The sequence below is a fragment of the Heloderma suspectum genome, chromosome 1 (assembly GCF_057233095.1).
Source record: "Heloderma suspectum isolate Gila_16-S chromosome 1, 16-S_ref, whole genome shotgun sequence".
NCBI lineage: Eukaryota > Metazoa > Chordata > Lepidosauria > Squamata > Helodermatidae > Heloderma > Heloderma suspectum.
Window position 1 is genome coordinate 33,440,897 of NC_139458.1, and position 23,264 is coordinate 33,464,160.

The window sequence follows — 23,264 nt, forward strand, 5'->3', positions numbered from 1 at the left end:
GAGGCCTCCACAAACAGACCGTTTTGGATTTTCGAGGAAGTAACCTGCATTTTCTTTGGCCTGATCTACATATGCAGCAGAGTGAGGTGGGGGGATCAGGTGGTTGAAATCTGAGGTGGTAGAATGAAGTTTAGCCTGCAGACAGAGAATCACATTTTTTAATGCTCCCCTATGTTTAAAACAACCCCTTCTTGTTCTAGAAAACATTCAGAGAAAGAAGTGAGCTGAGCTAGAATCTTTTTGCTCGATCTGCTGCTTTTCTACTTTCAGGGATTATTTCTTTATCTAAAAAAACCATGGTGGAGCATTCAAAACAGGTATCTCCTACCTGCACTCTGACATGGTACAGTCAATTCTACCAGCTCCTTCTGCTGCATGTGTAGGCCACACCTTAATTCTGCCAGGCTTTAGAAAAGTAATGTTAGTTTTTATATCTCTGACTCCATGCGGCTTCATATGGACTTGATCCAGTTCACTGCATGCGCAGGCCCCCTCCTCTCCCTGTGGTGCATACATATGGCCACAGGGCCAGGCATTGTGCCAGGCCATTAGCAGGAATGGGAGGCCAGTGTGCACCTCCCATATCCCCTTCTAGCCCTTTCCCCTCTATTCCGTTCCAAGCTTATCTTCATTGCTCAAGCAGTGGTGGGAAGGGCTGGACAGAAATAGTGGTGGCATTTCCCGGGCCTGGCACCATACCTGCCCAGGCATGTGTGCAGTGGCCAGGGAGGTGGGAAAACAGGGCTCTGTGAGAACTGCCACTGCTCCTACAGTGGACTGGTTCGAACTCTCTGATTTTATGGTTCTACCCTTAAAGGCAACCTAAAAATAATGGTAAATACATAAAATAAAATGGTAGTAGTTCATTATTGTATATTGATTTCAGTGACTGTGTTAGCATGGCTGTTGTAAGCAGCCTTCAAGGTCCTTGTGGCTGAAAGGCAGAATAACAATAACATGAATGACAAAATTAAGAAGGAGGTTCTCGTGGATAACTAAATGTGGGCCCATTTTACAAGGCAGCACAGCAACTCATACCAGTACTCATCTTGATGGCTATGTGCTGCCTCCAGTACCAGAGGCAGTGAGCCTATGTACACCAGTTGCTGGGGAACATAGGTGGGAGGGTGCTGTTGCACTCATGCCCTGCTTGTGAGTTCCTGGTCGACAGCTGGTTGGCCACTGTGTGAACAGAATGCTGGACTAGAGGGACCCTTGGTCTGATCCAGCACGGCTCTTCTTATGTTCTTATATGTTTTTGGGGATTCAAGACCGCAGGCCCAGGGGCCAAATTCAGCACACCTAATGTCCCAATCTAGGCCTCTGTTGTTCCCCAGGTGGCCACAACCCTTTCCTCTGGCCCCACCCCATTTCCCCCAACCACAGATCGTTGGGAGATCTCCCAACTTTTGTGCAGTTTTTCCCCATTCTGAAAGTCTGAAATGCCTCTCCTAGGGCTTTGTTGCTGGCAGTCAGAGCATTAAGCTAAAATGTACTGGTATTGTTCCTTTGGCCCCGCCCACCACTGGAATGCAGCTCCTGTGAGCTTCTCTGAAATGGAATTCGGACCTTGGGTAGGGATGTCCATCGTGGTTAAATCCGGACCTTTTGGGGCTCGATGGACTCCTGCAGTACCCCAAGCACTGGGCTTGCCTTTGAGAGTCAAGACAAGGGGTTGTTCCCGAAATCCGGGAACTTTTTCTTCTTCTCCATAAGCATCAATTTCCGCAAATTACAGCTATAATTTGCGGCAGTTTATGTTTATGAAAAAGAAATGAAAAATGAAAAAGTTCCCGCGCTGCCACCGCCTGTCGCCATGCAACGCTCCCTCTCTCCCTGCCACCTCAGCCCAGGGAGCCCCTGTGCATCAGGAAGGAAAGGTGGTTGGCTTTCTGGGCTGGGCCTGACAGCAGCAGGAAAAGAGGGAGGGGTGTGTGGCGGCAGCAGCAGGGAGGGAGGGCTCCCAGCTCACAGATTTTCCTTTTTTCTCCCCACAACCATAGAGCTGGGAGCCCTCCCTCCCTGCTGCCGCTGCGCAACACTCCCTCTTTCCCTGCCACCATTGGCCACAGACTGGAGAGCCCCTGCGCATCAGGAAAGAAAGGGGGTGGGCTCTCTGGGCTGGGGCGACGGCAGCAGGGAGAGAGGGGAGGTTGTGCGGCGATGGTGGCAGCGGGAGGGAGGGCCCAACTTGATGCGATCGGGTCAGGCCAGCTTGCAGGGAGGCAAGCCAGTGTCTGGGAGGCCGAGCTACTGAAAGCTCGGCGAACTCCACTCCTGGGACAGATTCCTCTGACATCCCAACTCTTGAGGTGGAAGAGTTTCAACACCCTTGTTTTAAATACATTGGGTTGGATCCAGATTTAGGCACATGGGCTAGCAGAAGCGGAGTTCTCCACCCCCTCCTCCCACAGCAGCCCCTCCACACCCCTGAAAATGCTACACAAAGGATCAGAAGATCCTGCTGAATGGGATAAGCTGTGGTGTGGGGGGAGGGGGATCCCCCAAAATCAGAGAGAGGCACCTTCTGTGAGCGAAGCCCTTCCGTCTATGGAAGGCAGATCCTGGATCCAGGCCTTTCAAAATTGCCTTGTGGACTAAGATCTATTTAGTGTTGTCTCCTGTTTCCTGCAGCTGCCTCTCTCTGGGTTCTCACAAGCAGGACAAGGAGGTGGTGGCCCTCTCAAAAGGTCAAAATAATTCTCTGAGCTAGCATCTAAAAAGAAAAGCTTTAGAAATTTTTCAGCAGATAAACCAGGCGTGTTAAGTTTCTTTCAGCCTGAGGGCCGAATTCCATTCTGGAGAATCTCTCAGGGGCTACATTCCAGTGATGGGCAGGTCTGAAGGCAAAAGGGGCAGTGCCAAAAAGACCAGCATATTTTAGATTAAAGTTCTTACTGCCAGAAACGAAGCCTTATGAGAGGCATTTCAGCCTTTTAGAATGAGGAGAAAACTGCATAAAAGCCAGGATACTACCAAATGATCAGTGGTCGGGGAAAGGGGGTTGGGCCATCCGGGGAACCCCAGAAGGTCAGATTGGGACCCCAGGAGAGCTGGATTTGGCCCCCGAGAGGCTGCACCCCTGAGATAAACCTTCAGTTAATGTAGTGATGTGTTTTGGATTACTTTATCATGACCAGTCTTCTTTTGTCTTAGCAGTTTATCCAAACTTCTTCTACTGGGTAATTTCTTCTACTTGGTCTGTGTGTAGCGCAGATCCTTCTGAACAAAATTTTATATAGATGAGAGAGAGAGAGAGAGAGAGAGAGAGGGAGAAAGAAACACACACAGGCACATATCTCTAATTGGATGCAAGAAAAGCCCAACTCTTAAGTAGTTCCAGCATGATCTGATATGTACAAAAAATGAGTTTGTGAGATGGTAACATCCTAGGCCAACGGATTGGTGCACATCTTAAAAGCGACACGGAGGAACGAGGGACAGATACAGACGCATTTTGGGTGCCAGTGGTTACTGGCAGTACATAATCGTACTGAGCACGTTTGATTACTGCTCTTTGTTGTTGTTGTTCAGTCGTTAGTCATGTCCGACTCTTCATGACCTCATGGACCATAGCACACCAGGCCTTCCTGTCCTGCGCTCTCTCCCAGAGTGTGCTCAAGTTCATATTCATTGCATCGGTGATGCTATCTAGCCATCTCATCCTCTGCCGTCCCCTTCTCCTTTTGCCTTCAATCTTTCCCAGCATCAGGGTCTTTTCCAGGGAGTTTTCTCTTCGCATTAGGTGGCCAAAATATTTGAGCTTCAGCTTCAGTATCTGTCCTTCCAATGAGCACTCAGGGTCGATTTCCTTTAGGATTGACTGATTTGACCTCTTGCAGTCCAGGGGACTCGTAAGAGTCTTCTCCAGCACCACAGTTCGAAAGCATCAATGCTTGGACGCTCAGCCTTCCTTATAGTCCAGCTCTCACAGCCATACATTGCTACTGGGAAAACCATAGCTTTGATTAGACGGCCCTTTGTCGGCAAGGTGATGTCTCTGCCTCTTACTATGCTGTCTAGGTTTGCCATAGCTTTCCTCCCAAGGAGCAAGCGTCTTTTAATTTCATGGCTACAGTCACTGTCTGCGGTGATCTTGGAGCCCAAGAAAATAAAATAGGTCACTGCTTCCATTTCTTCCCTTTCTATATGCCAGGAAGTGATGGGGCCAGATGCCATGATCTTAGTTTTGTTAATGTTGAGTTTCAAACCAGCTTTTGCACTCTCCACTTTCACCCTCCACAAGAGGCTCTTTAGATCCTCTTCGCTTTCTGCCATAAGGGTGGTATCGTCTGCATATCTGAGGTTGTTGATATTTCTCCCGGCAATCTTAATTCCGACCTGTGATTCATCCAACCCGGCGTTTCTCATGATGTACTCTGCATATAAGTTAAATAAGCAGGGTGACAATATGCAGCCTTGTCGTACTCCTTTCCCAATTTTGAACCGGTTGTTCCACGTCCGGTTCTTACTGTTGCTTCTTGGCCCTCGTACAGGTTTCTCAGGAGATAGGTAAGGTGGTCTGGTGCTCCCATCTCTTGAAGAATTTGCCAGAGTTTGTTGTGATCTACACAATCAAAGGCTTTAGCGTAGTCAATGAAGCAGAAATAGACGTTTTTCTGGAATTCTCTTGCTTTCTCCATGATCCAGCGAATGTTGGCGATTTGATCTCTAGTTCTTCTGCCTCTTCGAAACCCAGCTTGTACTTCCGGTAGTTCTCGGTTCACATACTGCTGAAGCCTAGGTTGTAGGATTTTGAGCATCACCTTGCTGGCATGTGATATGAGCGCAATTGTATGGTAATTTGAACACTCTTTGGCATTGCCCTTCTTTGGAATTGGAATGTGAACTGACCTTTTCCAGTCTTGTGGCCAGTGTTGAGTGTTCCAAATTTGTTGGCATATTGATAGGGATGTACAAAAGTGACTTACTTTTCCGCGGATTATGTTGATGGTGGGGGGGAGGTGTTCCATCCCTCCCCCTGGAATCCTGGCCGGGGGGGGAGGCGCTCCGTTCCTCCCCCCCCCCCCGGAATCCCCGGCCGGCTGTGCTCTGCACTGATTCTGCGGAGCCGCCGGCCGGCTCCGCCAGCAGCCGGACATCCAGCCACTGGCTAGCAGGGATGCAAATGGCGGCGGCCGTAGTCCCTGCAGTCAGCCATGATAGGCTACGTAAATGTTTACGTAACCTATCACGGCTGATTTTTAAAAAATATAATAACGCATGTACGCAAATGGCGGCGGCCATGGCTGCTGCCATTTGCGTTCTTTATTTTGGCACGTCTTAGTCTACGTAAACATTTATGTAGACTAAGACGGCGAAAATAAGGGGAACTGCTTTTCCCACCCTTTTGTTGACTATGAGTGCTACCCCATTTCTTCTAAGGGATTCGTGCCCACAGTAGTAGATATAATGGTCACCTGAATTAAATTTGCCCATGCCTGTCCATTTTAGTTCGCTGATTCCCAAGATGTCGATGTTCAATCTTGCCATCTCATGTTTGACCACCTCCAGCTTACCTTGATTCATTGATCTGACATTCCAGGTTCCTAAACAATATTGTTCTTTACAGCATCGGATTTTCTTTTCACCACCAGACACCTCCACAGCTGAGTGTCCTTTCGGCTTTGGCCCAGCCACTTCACTCTTTCTGGCACTACTTGGAAATTCCCTCTGCTCTTCCCCAGTAGTATATTGGACACCTTCTGACCTGAGGGGCTCATCTTCCAGCGTCATATCTTTTAGCCTTGTGATACGTTCCATGGGGTTTTCTTGGCAAGAATACTGGAGTGGGTTGCCATTAGAAATGTTTACTACAACTTAAATAAAAATACAACACATTTAACTGTAATGGGAAAGACACTGACCAAATGACCTGTGTGCCTGCTCAGTCTGCTGTGCTAACTGGACATCTTCTCTCATAATGCTAGAACCCAGAGTTATCACATGAAGATGATTGGTTTGGTGGGAGATTCAGGACAGATAAAAGGAAGGGCTTCTTCACACAGTGCATAGTTGAACTATGGAATTAGCTATTACAAGAGGTAGTGATGGCCACTAACTTGGATGGCTTGGAAAGGGGATTAGACAAGCTCATGGAGGATAAAGCTATCAGTGGCTACTAGTCCCAATGGCTAGTACAGGATACATTACTTCCTGTATCTCTGTGCCTTTGTGTACCAATTGCTGAGGAACATGAGCAGGAGGGTGCTGTTGCCTTCATGTCCTACTTGTGGGTGGGTGGGTGGGCTGGTTAGATGTGCATACCACCCAACTGGCAAATGCTCTTCCGGCAGTTTACAATCATAAAGGCCTGTGTGAACAGAATGCTGGACTAGATGAGCATTTGGCCTGATTCAGCATGGCTGTTCTTATGCTCTTAAGTGTTGATGGGCAGCTTCAAGGTACCTGCTCTCCCTGCTTACAGTTATCTTTACACTGGACTTGGACTGGATAGCCTTTCAAATAGAGGACTGTCAGGCTCAGCTTTCTGACCCTCTCTGGCAAATTGACCCAGATCACTGATAACAATGAAGCTCTTTATTGCAGTAGATCAGGTTATACAGATCAGCTTTCCAGAGCCCATGGCAGAGCTACAGCATTTATAATCCCCAGTCAATCAAATAGCCTAGACAGAGGGTATCAGACCACTGCTTTGTTCAAGAGACAGTTCCAGGGCTAGGATTCATACAGAGTCAGAGCTCCAACAATACATTGCAAGTCAGAGTCTTAACGATACAGGATTCAAGGCAGGCAAAAGTTCAAAATTCACAATAAGGCAAGAAAGTATTGCAGCATTCCAAGTATTCTCAGCAAAGGCTCTTCAGCCTGAGCACCAGCTTAAATATAAAGGAGGAGCTGCTAAAGCTCCCCTTCTGACGTTCTCTCCTGATGGGAATCTGGGCCTTAAAGAATCACTACATCTGAGGGGGCATCTCTGTTCTACCCTTTTTAGTTGGCGTCATAACCTGGGTGACATCCCCCACCCCACCCCATGCAGTCTTCCTCCTGCACAGTTCTCACATTCCTAGGCTATAAATCAGAGGCTTCCTTCAAGGTTGCCTGTTGCAGCTGTAGCTGATAAGGAGTATCACCCTCCTTCAGCCTGCAGCCAGATGGGAAACTAGTCCATGCTGGGCTCCCAGGCCCTGAGCTTCTCACAACTGAACTGGGTTCCCAGTTATCCTGCTCTACGTCCAAATCGGATTCTGGCTGTAAAGCTACAAGGCCCACAGTGGCTCTGGGGCTAGGCCCGCCAAGGACACTTTCAAATAGTGGACTATCTTTTGAAAAAAGTATCCGAATAGAGGACTGTCTTCTGTAAAGTAGGACACATGGCCACCTACATGCCATTCAGGCAACATATGAGCCAGCTCTAAGAGCTGCTTAATGCTTTACATGGCAGTCATGTTTGCACACTGTTGCTCCCCTTGGTAAACATGTGAAAAGCAGGTTGTTGTTGTTGTTGTTCAGTCGTTAAGCCGTGTCCGACTCTTCGCGACCCCATGGACCTAAATACTCAGGGAAGTACACCGGGGATCCCTGGTTGGCTGTAGTTCCCCAGACGTCTTTCCAAGCAAATACAGTTAAGATCAGGGGAAGCTACTCTCTTCAAAAAGAATCTTCAGCCTCAGAAAGTGAGCCCTTGGGGCCTGCAGAAAACATGTCTGCATTGGCATTCAGAGGAGATGCAGTGAAGCTCTTTTATTTAAGTAGAGGTTGTAACAAGGTTTTACATTAAAATATTCTCTTTTCTTCTCTTAAAAGACATGGAATGCAGATTTCTTGGGCACCTTATTCTCATCTGTGAAAGTCAAGAGATCTGAAGGGTTTTGTTGTTTTCAGATGTGCCTGCCTCCTGTAAAACTGATCTGTCACAGAAACAGTGAAGGGTTGTTTGAGGTCAGGGCACTGAAAGGGCAGCTGAAAATAAATGCATCTTTAAACCCATTTGGAGAAGTGGTGTAAACAGTTATGGGCCTGGTTCACACATAACACTAACCTATGGTATGGATTGTTGAATTCTGGGGTGTCGTGATGTGTGAACAGAGCTGCGCTAACAAACCATGGTTTGCTAACATTAAGAACCCAGAAAGAGAACCCATGGTTTGTTGTTGGGTTGTGAATGCAGGGTTGTTTAAACCATGGTTGCTGTTGCGTGAAAACCCCAAACTGTGGATTATTCATGGGTTGTTTCACCAGGCTACAGAGGAGATGGACAAGAGTCCTTTGTCGAAATAGCCGTTCTACATGCCAATACTGCAGCACCATACAGGTATTTGAGATACAGGGAAGGTACAGGCAAAAAAGGAGGGAAACAAATAACACAGGGACTGAGAAAACAAACCATGGCTTGTTTGATCTTCTGCCAGTCAAGCCCTGGGTAGGGCAACAAACCATTGCTTAAATAAACCATGGGTTACTCTTATGTGTGAACCAATAGGAAACATGGATGGCCAATGGGGATTCTAAAGGGCATATCTAGCATGGACTTGCAGAGGGAACAGGAAGTGTGAGTGCAATATGCTTCCTTTTTTGGGCACATACTTATAAATGTCCAAAATGATGGCTCTCATATCTCCCCTACAAGGAGATGCACAAGGTGCCTCCACATGAGGAAGAACACACTTCTCCCTCCCTCCACAGAAGCCCATCTTTCCCAACATTACAAAGAAGAGCAGAGAATAGGAATGAAAAATGACTTGCACTTCCTGTCCCCTCCCCACCATGTTTAAATGACTAAAGCCTCCCAGTGATGTGGCCACAATTCCTCTGTGTGGAGGGAAAATGAATTAAATAAAGATGCACATACTCTGTTTAATGTCTAGTATCGTTAGTGTCCACTGTTATACAAGATAGTGCAAGAAAAAAGGAGCACAAGAAAATGGGCACGGTTTGGTAAAAGTTAGTTGCATCTAGGTCCCATTCCAGTGTTTTCCATGGGATGTAGCCGCAACTGTCTTTTTTGGTGGATGTGTCCCACGTCTGTCTCTCCAGTAACTGATTTGCTGTTCTTCGTTGGTAGGAATGAATCTTAAATAAGAGGTGGATTTATTCAATTAAAATATATTCTAAATGATATTCTCTTGGTTTTAGAACTCATGAAAATTCATGTATGTAAGCGATGGAGAGGTTATGGATGCTGAAGTCCCATTTCATACCTTTGCTGGGCACCATAAAGCTTAATTTATCTAGAGCTTGAATGCTCCATTGATTTTAAACCAATTTGTGCAAACAGTTCAATTACTGATTTACTGCTTAGCAAAATAAGTGTCTGTAGAAAATTGCGTAGCAGACAGATGAAATGCATTTTAAAGAGCAACCTGACCATGGAGTGAGTATGATGGATTTCAAGTGCTTATAACGCCCAGCTATACTAATTGAAGAGCAACTGTGACTTAAAAAGACGTACTGTAGTGGGCAGAAAAACAGAGAAGAATCATAGTGATGAAAAGAATGAATGCAGTAGGTAAAAAGAAAAAGACACAGAAGAGAAACAAAAAAGAGTTAACTTTTGTATCTGTATTTAAAAATGTCCACTGCAAATTTTCATGTGAATAGCTGTTTTGCTCAACATACAAGCTATATATAAATATAGCTTGTATTTTAACCATGTTAGAAAATAGACAGTTTTCCAGAAAATGGAAAATATTTTTAAAAACAGGCATGCTTCTCAAATATCTGAATATTTTAAAAGGTAGGTGATGGAGAAGAATAAAAACATGTTGATATGCACTTTTACAGTATAACTAATTAGAAACGAGTCCTAAAAGAAATAATGCTTCATCACAAGTACTTCTTATAAGCTGAGCATGCTTTATAATCTGCCTCCTCCAGTACTGTTCTGACTCTATAAAAGCTGAAACCACAACTAACATTAACAGCCTACAGTTCTTGCCAGGAAAGGCCAACAAGATGTTGTGATGATAGACATTCTTCTGAATATATTATAGCTGGGCTTGATTTATCATCATGTAATCAGTTATCATAAACCTTTTATCCTGTTGCTCTGCAGCATACCATATTTACAGAGGATGTCTGCTCAGAAGTGCCATTGAGTTCAATAGGACTTACTCCCAGGAAAGTGGGTATAGAATTGCAACCTTAAAGTCACTGGATTCTTGATTTTTTTTCTTTTTAATTCCCCATGCAGACCTACATTCCCAATCTTGTAACTAGGATTTGAAATTATAGTTTGAAGTGGAGGTTCCAGCCCCTGGGTAGAATCTTGGTTAACATTAACTATGGTTAGCATTGACGTAGACATCAGTCTACACCATGGGTAAAGCAAACTACGGCAGGGAGGAGAGAATTTGCATAAGGTAGAGAGACAGAAGGAGAGGGATCCTAACCATGGTTAGAAGGTCAGGAACAGCATGTCTGCAACAGACCTTAGCTTTCTGTATACTTAGGCCACTAGCAAACTGTAACCATGTGCATATCCATTTATCCGGCATAAATACTTTATAAATTTAGCTGGCATAAATAGACACTTTTGAAGACAATAGCTAGCAGATGAGAGGGAAGATTGATGGCTTGACCAAATGTTCAGTTTGCTGGCATGCTTGTCCATTCAATTGTGAAGACGGTAGGAATCCTCCATAGAGTCCTCTTTATTTTATATCTGCCTTCAGCCTAACAGAGAATAATTCTCAGTATCCCCATTGAACTACAACTCCTAGAGTTCTGTGGGGGAAGCCATGGAAATTAAACTGGTATAAAACCTATGTACATTTGTAATGTAGATATACACCCTTTGATCATGCATTATTTTCTATCATTCCATTTATAACTGGTGAATACTCTCAGAAAATGAATTCAGCAGAAAAGTGGTGATAGCCTGTAATTGTATGTATGTTTGTCGGAGGTCTGGTCCACACAGCTTTATGTTTTAACTCAACCTTCCCCAACTTGATGCCTTCCAGATGTATTGGGCTACAGAGTGGGACTTATAGTCCAGCTGAAGGGAAGGCTGCTTAAGTGCTGTTTTAAGAATCCTGTTCCTTTAACTGTTGCTAAATTAAACAGAAATGGGTTACTGTAGGTTAGATAGGCTGTCTCTGGACTTTGTGTATCTAGTTTTCTTCCCCAGTTCCTAGGACCACTGTTCTCCTTGCCTATCACCAGAGTAACACACAATTACCCTGTAAGCCATGTTGTAGAGTGCACACAGAAAGCAACAGGAAAAAAGAAGACATTTTTATGCCCAAGAAGACTTTCCTCTAATCATTTGGACAGGATGCTTTTGAAATGTTGTATATTGCTAACGAACCTGTTTATCTGTCCTCTTTCCCTCCCTTCTCCTCTCGCTGTGTTTTAAATTATTACTGTTGCCGGGCCTGAACACAGGAAACCACTGAGAAAAGAAGAGAATGGAACAAGTCGAGCTGAATATGCAATGACCTCCTCCCAAAACAACAAGACAGTTGACACTAACAGTGCGGTGGTATAATTTCTGAGACTCCCCTTGAGTAGTGAACATTCAAAGCACACACGCCGTATGCTAGGTGGGTGAAAAGCGGCAACAAGAGAAGCCCTGTGGCCGAGGACTTCATTTCAGAAAATAGCGCACGCATCAGTTACTCTGAGAAGAAAAGCAGACGACTTCTATTTGGCTTGCTGATTTTACAAATGGAGGGATAAACTTGCCAGCCAGGGCTACTCTGAGAAAAAAAAAATGCGCAGAGGCATACTCACTGCATGCCGAGTCAGTTGAAAGCCCCCAGCTTCCTTCCTTTCTTTCTTTCCTTTCTTTCTTTCTTTCTTTCTTTCTTTCTTTCATTAATTAATTCTTTCTCTCTTTCCTTCCTCCCTCCCTCCCCTCTTATTTTGATGGATCATTCATTTTAAAAAAGTGTTCCAGTAGGATCCTTCAATGGTGAAGTGTTCTGTCCAAGACAGCAACATATTGTAATTGGGTCTGAAAATCCAAGCTTTACTAGCATGGCTTTGCATTTTCCTTTATCATTTACAAGCCGTCGCCATGCCCATTCTTTATTGTGATTACACTGTTATGTGGGAAAGTTTCCATTGACCCCCAAGGCAACCTCCCCCCAAATTTCATGACCTTATGAAATATACACCATACACCTACAGCCTGGTGACTATGCAATTTCCACGGCTGGAGACTTTTCAAGCAGAAAGTAGTCACAGTACGTTCCGTAGCATTGCTAATCAAAGAGAAAATTACTATAGGTAATAACATTTAAAGGTGCTTTGAATGCTACTGTTAACCTACAATTAGTCATATTTCCCCTTTTTTCATTACCATGTAGCATTTTTGCCCCAGGTTTAAAATGTTCCACATTTGTGTTCCTCAGTTACAATTCTGCACAATTTTGCACATATATTTACATCACGTGGATCTGTAGGCAGGACCTCTCTGGAATGGCTTTAAAAGATTTGAATGTGGAGGAAGACTAATTGCAAAAGGGCGGGGGGACAACAACCCTGAAGTCCTCCTTAAACTCCTTACAAGTTCAGAATTCTGAAAGCTTTCCTATTTCTTGAGTAGCTCCTCCAACAGACTTCTTCTGAGTAAAGAACTCTCCACTTTAGAAAGCTGTGATAGCTCAGTCCTCTCTCTTGGCAAGGGACTGCCAATTGTGCCAAATCATATGTGATAGCTCTGTGATGGACCACTTTGTGATAAGTAAGGACTGCAAAAGATTTAAAAGCCAAATCTGCCAAACCCGTTGTCATGTGATATCTTGTTAGGCTCAGTCACTTTAGTTTCTTAAAAGGAAAAATACACTGTTCAGATGCTGTTATTCGCCCACACCTGGATTAAGATGTTAAAGAATGTTATTATGGTATTTCCTTTTCATAGGCCTTCGTTTGTCACTGCTCCAAGAGCAGAAATGAAAATGTGTTGCACTGTTTTGCTGTTGAGCTTGAGTGCTATTCTTTCTTCATGTATTCGAGCAATCCAAATGAAGCTGTCGCAGGTGCTGCTCCATAGAATCTCTGCATCTTATCCATACAGCCCATTAGTGCAGAGAAGCTGGTGTTCTGGCTCATTTTATCCAAGGACAGGCCCAGTCTAGTCTACAGAATCTATATTGAGAGTCCAGAGAGCCGAACCCCAATCCAGAGCCACACATCTGCACCAACGTATACCCAGAATTTCTGAGTATACAGACTTCCAGTCATATTGGCAGTGGGGGAGTAGGGAACTCTTGTAAGTAGATAGTAGGCTACCCATGTGTGCTGGATCAGTGCTGCACCTTAAGCCAGGGTCACTGGTGACAAAGTTAATGAAGGAAATAAGAAGCATCTGTGAAATTGGGAGCCTTGCGGGTCTGGTCAATCATCATTTTCAGTAGAAAAACTCAGTGTAGTATAGGGGCAGGTGTACGTCCACCCCACAGAAATACCACAGATGTATGTGGGGTATCACTCACATTATGATCTGCTTCTCAATATCCTGCTTAGAAAATAAAAGGTGGTGGAGTTACTACTACAGTGAAATAAAAGCAGGGGCAATTGTTACTACTACTACAACTGTTACTGCTACTAAAATTGTTACTGCTTAGAAACTAAAAGATGATGGAGTTACTACTACGGTGTTACTACTACAATGTAGTAACAACAGGGACAGTTGTTATTACTACTACAATTGTTACTGCTACTACCGTTGTTACCACTACAGTGTTGTAACAGCAGGGACAAGTACGGCCGTCCCTCACACCACACGTTTATCACATATATCTGAATGTGGGGTGTCACTCACATTATGATCTCCTTCTCAATATCCTGCCCAGAAAATAAAGGCTGGTAGAGGTGGGGGGCACGTGAAAATCCATGACACATATCCCTGTTGTTATGATGTTGAATTTCTTTATTGACAAATAACTCCTGACCAGCCCCTGAGTGCCATCCCCATGAAATACTTGAGGTGTTCAAATTAGGAATTTGAAGTTTTAAAAAAATCCATTTTATATCACACAATTCTATTCTAAATACAAGTGTTGTGTAAGAGGGAAAACAGAAGGCTGCTATTTACCCTTACGGAAAAATCCATAGAGGCATAAGTTTATTCACTTCACTGTCTGGCCTTTCTTCCCTGTCTAGGAATATAGCTAGAAAGGATTTTTACAACATTTTAAATGTCAAGACTTGCTGAAGATGAAGTAAGAAAAAAAGTGTCACCGATTCTGTTCTCTGAGAATGCACAGCATTCCCTTCCAGTTAGCTTGGTACAGCTCTGTGCCCCACACTCCTGGAAAGAAATGATTCAGAGCACAGAGCTGCCAAAATGCAATGGCCATCTTTGACATAAGGTTGCTTCAACCAACGTACTTTGAATGGAATCCACAGTCACCTCATTGCTGCAACAAACGTTTTGTAGGTTGCTTTGCTTCTTCTGCACTGAGAAGTTCTTTTGGTGTAGTCATTTCCCCCAGGTCCTTTCTGTATTATCGGGCTACAGGCGCAAGCATAAAGAATACAACCTTTTAAAGCAGAGGTGGGGAACCTCCAGCTCACCAGATGTTGGGCAGCATCCCTAACCACTGGCCATGGTGGCTAGAGCTGATGGGAGCTGAGAGCCCAACATTTCTAGAGGGCTGCAGCTTTCCTTCCCCTGGTCTGCACCGAGAAAGGTGGAAGAAAGGGTGCTAGGTGTCCACCCTCAGTTTGACACTGCTGGAGCGCAAGCTTCATTCATCAAAGGGAGATTGTTCTGCTGGCTTCCGTTGAACTTATCAGAAGTTTCATAGCAGTTGCTCCTGGGTAAGTGGCGCCCTGTCATTGGCCTGCTACATACAGTGCATCTACCTGTCATGGCCAAATTTCCTGTAAGACATTTTACCTCCAAATGCCTCTGAGGTGATGGTCTTAAAAGTTGGTCCTTACTTTGAAAGCCCCTTGACTTCCACAAAAGGATATTATTTACAAAGACATTATTTGTTGTTGTTATTGTTATTATGATTATGTATCATCCAGACATTTATGAAGAACAGCAAGCGGCTGCATAGTCACCTATATACAAATGCTTATTATTTGGGTTGTTGTCCTCATTAACATGGTGTTTATTAAGAACCACTGAGCATATTCTGTACATGTTAATGAGCAGCTCTGAATTGTTCAGAATCACACTTGAATTTTATGTTTGCTTCTCAATGCTCCCCCCCCCAAAAAAAAAAAACCTCACAGGGATTTTAGATGCTTAAAACATGACTCTTGTCTCTACTTGGCCAGGTAGCAGGAAGGGTGTGGTTCTGGATCTATGGAAGTTTCAGTTTTTTTGTGAGTATTTGGTCACCCCACAAAGAGCTATACAAAAATGTATCTTGTCGTATCTGCTCCTATGCAGGCATAGTAGGTCATAGAACCAGGCAGGATGATGATCCCAGCACTGGAGATGTGAAGGCCTGGAGAAAAAAACAAGGGATGGGGGGAATGGGAAAAATAAAAATACACACACAGATACAATTTCTCCAGGAGGGGAGAAAGAAGTCCTGGAGGGGAAGGTTCAGTTTTTATTTTTTTTAAAGTTGTAGGTTTTCCCCTGTTTGTTTTCCATGCTTTCACAACTCTACCAAACAATGATATGTGATCAGTTTTGTTGATGGGCAAACCTAAAGATGCTTGAGGCATTCGATCTCTGCGAATTCCTCAGGAAAATTATCTGATCCACACTTGTGTGGTTTGGAATATCGCTGTCCACCAGATTTCGCAGTTTTCTGAATGTTGTGACAGTTGCAGGCAGTTTAATCATATCAAAATTGAAATGCATATTTTGAGGGGAAAGACAAATATATTTCAATGCATATATTGTGAGCAGTTGTTCTTTTAAAAAAAATGGTGAACCAAACTATAGTACTAGACATGGTTCCTGCTGACTCAGTTTCATACCATAACATCAAGCTTTTGCCTAAAACAAGGAGTTTTCATTGGTGAATGAGGGCAGAACCTCATGGCTGTAGTGCATGAAATGCCATTTTGGATTAAGCAGTACCAAGTCGTGTTTGCTGCACTTCAGTCAGAGCCACAGATCTATAATGCATATGAAGAATACATGGAATAACATATTAAATTCAATGCTCAAAGCTGATATAAATGTTCAGAGGAATGTGGTATAGCCCTTAGATGGCACCACTTTAGGCTGCAATCCTATTAGTCCCTCGATCAGCATCCCAGGGGGCATAGATGAGATCTCTCCCTCTGAGGCTGGAGGCAGGGATCCCCCTACCTGCACTCCCAGAAGGATGCACAGCCCATCTTACCTCCCCAGTGTTAGAGCTCCTACACTGGAAGAAGTAAAAACTGGGTGGAGCACGTCCAATGTGCCCCCAACGTGGAAGAACATTTATAGACCAGCCTGAAGGTTTGATTCCTGAAATAAGAGTTTTTTTCAGCATAACTGGGAGGAAAGAATCCCGCCCTCCAGGCAGGAGCCTAGAAAGGCTTTGGAAATGTCAGAGTACTCCAACATAGCAACAGGATTGCCCTGTTAAGGGCGCAGGTGAAGAGGCATCTCTTGGCATGATCCTATTCACACTACAGATGTTGGAGGAATCCATCTGTGGGGTGGCGCTCGCTGAGCTTTGAACTACTCAACCCCCCGGACTTCGGCTCATTTCCCTGTGAGCTGCCCAAACTCAATCTGCATCAAGCCAGGCCAGTTTGCGGATTTTCCAGGAGGGGGGTGTTATTTGCGGAAATAGAAATCTACGCAAATTGCAGCTGCAATTTGTGCAAATTTCTATTTACACAATTTTTAAAAACACAGAAAAAGTTTCCAGATTTCAGGGAAAGCCCATGTTTTGGTTTGCAAATGCAAGCCAAGTTGGGGCACCACGGAAATCCAGCATGCTCATAAAGGGCAAGATTTCCCAGCGATGGGCATCCCTGAGTCACACACACACACACACAGAGTAACCATGAAAAACTAGCATGCCAGATTTCTAATCTAGCTATCTCCTTGCCAATTACCTTATGTGCTGGGAGAGTGTATTTTTATTTCTTACACTGAGGAGGATTCAATAATGCAATTTCCTCCACCAGCTTTCCAACGTGGAACAGCCTGTAAGGACAGTACCATGTGATTCTTCTGAATGACTAGATTGGCCCTCGGTGTTCAGAACTGGGGTGCAAGCCTTCTGGAGCTGACCCCTAGAGCTTTGCAATATAATCAGGATTTTTGTTGGAAACTGTACCAATTAGTTGCAAAGCTTACATCAAAGGAGCTTGTGTGTGGTCTAATATGCTTTATTAAATACAAATGAAATATACAAGTCTTGATAGATAAAAGCTTCTTCACAATGGGGATCCATTACATTGAAGCTTGGAAATTCAGGATAGCAATTTACAGGGATTTAAAGTTTATTTTTATTCTCTCAGATTAGATGCTGAAAGGCTCTACATATTTCAGGGCATGTAGTAAGCATTTCAATTGGATATATCCTAGCACCCCTTCACCTTCATCTAGCTGATTGTGCATCACAATTTGACCCAAAGAGCTAAGATTTTCTCAGTTTGCCAATTTTGTTACCATGATAAGAGATTTATGGTATAGATATACATAGAGGGCATGATCCAGCCAAAGTTAAGCACTTTTGAATTCCATTTGATTTCAGAGGGAGAGTAGAACAAAGCATGTCCTTAATTTTCCCACTGGGGCTTAAAAGTGTTTAACTTTGGCTGTATCATAGCCATATATTATATATGTATGGACCTGAATTTCCATTGTCTCACACTTTGCGACTTGATTTCTATCATGCAAAATGGGTGTAAACCTGTCCTATTTTGTACTTGCTTTGCACAGGTATGTACAATAACTCATAGTCCAAGGCAATGGAGAATCGTGACTGTTATAAATATATTTTTATATATTCTTTACTACCCTCCCTGCACCTCTGCAAACAAAAATATATGATTTTTAAACTGCGAAGATAGTGTGTTAAGAACTAATGCATGAATGTAAATACTCTTAAAATCTGCCTTCTTGACTGTGCACCACATATACAGATTAAAACAGCTGTTCATAGAAAATCTGTACTAGTGGTTAAATGACTAAGATGACCACAATCCAAAGAGTTCCTTTAGAAACACACACACACACGCACAAGCGCCTCATGTATGCACCAAGGTGACTGCTTTTGGAAGGGGAGGCTCAGAAACCTCACTGCGCGCATGGAACTCATTGGATCGTGGTCTAAATCAGTTTCAAAATTAATGTTGTCATGTTTCTAAGACAAGCCATTAATGTATATTTAGCATTTAAGCATATTGCTCAATACATACGTTCTGTACCAAAAAGAAAACCTGTGTTGCATATACAGATTGTGCAGTACCCTATTTAAAAAAGACACCATAACTGATTTTTATTTTAAATAAAAATGTACTTATAAAAAGTTTGCTATCTGTTTGGTTGTTTGTCTAGCTAAGAAGACTTCTGTCCCCAACCATTTACAGTTTGGGACCAGGCTACCTGGAAGGCCGCCTTCTCCCATACGAGCCTGCCCAGGTTTTAAGATCTTCATGGGAGGCCTTTCTCTCAGTACCACCACCATCAGAAGCACATTTGATGCGACGCAAGAAGGGCCGTCTTGGTGGCTGCTCTCAGGCTTTAGAACTCGCTGTGAAGGGAGGCTAGGTTGGCTCTCTTGTAGCTGTCCTTCTGCCGGCAGGCAAAAACATTTTTCTTCAAGCAGGCCTTTGGTCTGTACACTGGTCTGTAAGCTGGTCTGTTGAGTTCGGTGCTGTTTTTATTTTTTACTGGCTTGTTTTTAATTGTGTTTTAGTGTATTTATTTTATTATTGTTTTAACCAAGTTTTAATTTTCAGTTTTTATTATTGTTGGCTACCTTGAGTGCTGTTTCAGGCAGGGTACAAATCAAATAATAAGTAAATACATAAATTTGCTTGCTACATGCAACAAAGGTAAAATACCAAAATCCTATTATTAGTCCTAATGCTGTGGGCAGAAGATGGATTTAGGTCTACTGGGAGAACTCTGGGTGACTGGAAATAAATCTGCAAAGGTTTCTGACTCCCATTAGTTGAGCAATAGTGAATAAATTTGGAAATTTAAAAAACACTCATTGGTATGGCTGACCTTTTGCTAATCATTTCTCTCTCAGCATCGGTGTTCCTTGCCTGTAAAATGAGGGTATTACTTGGTTACATTTGACTCAGTGTTAGTGCAGACCTGTTGGCTGATTTTAAAGTTTTGTGTGGAATTCCTAATCTGTTGTAACTCCGATGTAGATTTACACACATATATTATGCAAGTTATCTCAGTTTGTGGCTCATGGAGTGCAGGACATAATTGGCTCCGCCCCCAAAATGTGTGTGCCTCTGGCTCCACCCCCATCTGAGCCACTGTTTTGCAGCTGATCCATCTGGTTGGTGGACCTCTGTGTCCTCAACAGACAAAGTTGATCCTGCAAGCCTGGTGTCTACCCACCTGGGCCAGAGTAATTATACTACATGAGCAGGAAGCTCTCCATGGGAGGAAATCCTCTCCTTTCAGCAGCCTAGTTTGTGCAGGGAGTTCTGGTTCGGATCCACAGAAATGGAGGTGCAGCAGCAATCTATCCATCATCTGCTACACTTGCAGGTCCCTCCAGAAGCCCCACACCTCCTGCACTGAGAGGAAAACAGTGTCAGCATCCTCCTTGGGTTGTTGCTGGACCAGCTCTACTCCATAAAGCAGGGGTGTTGAGACCCGTTCAGCCCAAAGTCCTAATTCCATTTTGCAGAAGCTTGCAGCAGGGACTCCATTTTAGTGGTGGGCAGTGGAAGCGGGTGGCTCCGATGTCGGTGGGGCAGTGAATCTGCTCCGGGTTTCAGTTTCAGTCAGAACCAGTCAGAACTCTAAAGGAGCTCTCCAAGATGGGAAGCGCAACTAAAACACATGCTTTGTACCTGGGATAGCTCCTTTAGAGTTCCCGGAGCGGATTCACCACCCCACTGACATTGGAGCCACCATCCTCCCCTGGTGGAGGGTGGGACCAAAGGCAAAAGAGATGGGGCCAGAATACCAGTATATTGCAGCTTCAAGATCTTTCTGCCAGAACCAAGCCTTCGGACAGGCATGTCAATACATGTTTAGTCTGGATGTGCCTGATCTCGCCTGCTCTAGGAAGCTAAGCAGGGTCAGCCCTGGTTAGTGCTTGGATGGGAGAGCGCCTGGGAATCAGGCACTGCGCAGGGGTTCAGACTCGATGGTCTTGTAGACCCTTTCCAACCCTATGATTCTGTGAATCTTTTAGAATGGGGGAAAAAACGCACAAAAGCCAGGAAACAACCAAACAACCAGTGGTTGGGGGGAAAGGGTGGGGCCAGGGAAGGAGCCAGACTGCAATCACAGGAGGACTGGATTTGGCCCACAGGCCTGAGGTTCTGCACCCCTGCCTTTAAAAGAGCAGGTGAGGCCCCAAACACACTGAGCACACGGAATGGTTATTGTGATCCTTACAAAGACATTTCTTTAGTCTTAATAAGAGTTGCTGCATACCGCAGCTCCCAAAGCAGCTAACAACATTTTTAAAATACAACGATTTTGTTGAACCGGAAACATTTTAAAAAGTAAAACTATGAGAGACGCAGATGCACGCGGGAAGCTACTGGGAGTGCGGATGAGGGACACTAGAGAGAAAAATGAAGAACAGCTCAGTCTTTTTGCTTCAAAAGAGAGAGAAGAATCATTTGTCCTGTGTTGACAGCCGTTCTGGTGACACAGAGAACAGAAAATAATAACCACAATGTAAAATTGTGAAAAAGAACCATCCACACTCAGACCTTTGGGCTTGCTGAATCTTGTCCTCACCCCGTTATGATCCACGAACACAGGAAATTGCCTTATGTCAAATCAGACCATTTCAGGCAGGAGTCTTTACCAGCCCTACCAGGAGATGCAGGAATCGAACCTGGGACCTTCTGCATGCAAAGAAGGTGTTCTGCCACTGAGCCACAGCCCTTCTCTTTGCTCTGCTCCCCTCCAGCATCTGAAATGCTGCCCCTGCACTGGGCTCAAGTCTCTTTTAAATAGTAGAAATTCAGCATCACTTCCCCTCTGCTTCCATCATTTAAGATTTCTTTTACCACAAACACTGTAGGAAGGAAAAGGAGGGTGAAGAGGGAAAAGTAGCACCCCCGCAGCAGATATATCCGAGTGAGCAAGCCTCTGAGCCACAGACCGCCTTTCCCATTTTTGATTCGCAGTTTGAAAGTAATTCAATTAGACATTTCGAGCAATTTAAACATTTGTGCATTGTCCAGCACAAAGGCATGAACAGTTTAGCAGCAAACAAGACTTGACAGCCTTAGCAAGCTGAGTAAAACCCCAATGGTTAAAACGTTGGGGCTGGGGGAAGAGACTTGACTTACAGCACATTCCTACACATGTCTACTCAGAAACAATCCCACTGCATTCAGTGGGGGCTTTCTCCCAGGTAAGTGTGCTTCAGATTGCAGCCAACAAACATCCTGGCTGGGGATGATAGCGGTTACGTTGTTGTTGTTGTTCAACCGTTAAGTCATGTCCGACTCTTCATGACCCCATGGATCATAGCACGCCAGGCCTTCCTGTCCCCTGCTCTCTCCCGGAGTGTGCTCAAATTCATGTTCATTGCATCGGTGATGCTATCAAGCCATCTCATCCTCTGCCGTCCCCTTCTCCTTTTGCCTTCAATCTTTCCCAGCATCAGGGTCTTTTCCAGGGAGTTTTCTCTTCGCATTAGGTGGCCAAAATATTTGAGCTTCAGCTTCAGTATCTGTCCTTCCAATGAGCACTCAGGGTTGATTTCCTTTAGAATTGACTGATTTGACCTCCTTGCAGTCCAGGGGACTCGTAAGAGTCTTCTCCAGCACCGCAGTTCGAAAGCATCAATTCTTCGGCGCTCAGCCTTCCTTATAGTCCAGCTCTCACAGCCATACGTTACTACTGGGAAAACCATAGCTTTGATTATGCGGACCTTTGTCGGCAAGGTGATGTCTCTGCTTCTTACTATGCTGCCTAGGTTTGCCATAGCTTTCCTCCCAAGGAGCAAGCGTCTTTTAATTTCATGGCTACAGTCACCGTCTGCAGTGCTCTTGGAGCCCAAGAAAGTAAAATCTGTCACTGCTTCCATTTCTTCCCCTTCTATATGCCAGGAAGTGATGGGGCCAGATGCCATGATCTTAGTTTTTTTCATGTTGAGTTTCAAACCAGCTTTTGCACTCTCCTCTTTCACCCTCAACAAGAGGCTCTTTAGATCCTCTTCACTTTCTGCCATTAGGGTGGTATCGTCTGCGTATCTGAGGTTGTTGATAATTCTCCCGGCAATCTTAATTCTGACCTGTGATTCATCCAACCCGGCATTTCTCATGATGTACTCTGCATATAAGTTAAATAAGCAGGGCAACAATATGCAGCCTTGTCGTACTCCTCTCCCAATTTTGAACTAATCGGTTGTTCCATGTCTGGTTCTCACTGTTGCTTCTTGACCCTTGTACAGGTTTCTCAGGAGACAGGTAAGGTGGTCTGGTACCCCCATCTCTTTCAGAATTTGCCAGAGTTTGTTGTGATCCACACAATCAAAGGCTTTAGCGTAGTCAGTGAAGCAGAAATAGACATTTTTCTGGAATTCTCTTGCTTTCTCCATGACCCAGCGAATGTTGGCGATTTGATCTCTAGTTCCTCTTCCTCTTCGAAATCCAGCTTGTACTTCCGGATAGCGGTTATAGTCCAATGTATATGGAGGCCACCAGTTTGGGGAACAGTGCCATATATGTTCCTCTCTTAACTTTATAGTCAAATAACCAATTCATACCTCTTTTGAGTCTGAAACAGATTAAAATCAGAATATAGAAGATGCTCTCTTGGTGCTCCATCTACAATGTTATGTTATGTTTTGTTTTTCATTCTTTCCTGCTTCAAAATCCATCTTTTCCTTGGTTTAATTCCCAGCAGGGCAATCACATCTAGCAACTGGCAAATTTGTCAGTTTCACTTTCTATTCGAATTTTTTAAATCTCAACTTTCCTGTCCCAAATATGAATGTTGAGAATTTTGGTAAATTCCTATACAAATGAACTGAATTTTCTCCCATGTGCACCAGCCAAATTCATTAGGTACAGCTATTCCCAGCCTGGAGAGGACCGTGATGTATCTGCCTGCCATGGAGCTGTTAAAGATGAGGAGCCTGTTGGAAAAAAGAGGTGGCAGCCCTAATTAAAGGCTAAGGGTGCAATTCTATCTAGTTAGGTGGCTGCCTCCGAACTCAGAGGTCGCCACTCTCTCCCATTCATCCCTTGTCACCCTCTCCTCCCTT

At 44.2% G+C, this 23,264-nt stretch overlaps 1 protein-coding gene across 4 annotated transcripts in view; it reads left to right on the forward strand.

The window, feature by feature from the left end:
- The window catches only part of PRIMA1 (proline rich membrane anchor 1), an 80,633-nt gene extending 65,213 nt beyond the window's left edge, over positions 1–15,420 (forward strand). For 3 of the 4 annotated variants that reach the window (XM_084840189.1, XM_084840213.1, XM_084840206.1), the window contains exon 5: positions 11,350–15,420. In XM_084840189.1, coding sequence (XP_084696315.1) covers positions 11,350–11,452 — 103 coding nt within the window. In that variant the 3' untranslated portion in view covers positions 11,453–15,420. The remainder of the gene's footprint in view (positions 1–11,349) is intronic. The other variant, XM_084840197.1, reaches the window with a different exon arrangement.
- The last annotated feature ends 7,844 nt before the right edge of the window (positions 15,421–23,264 follow it).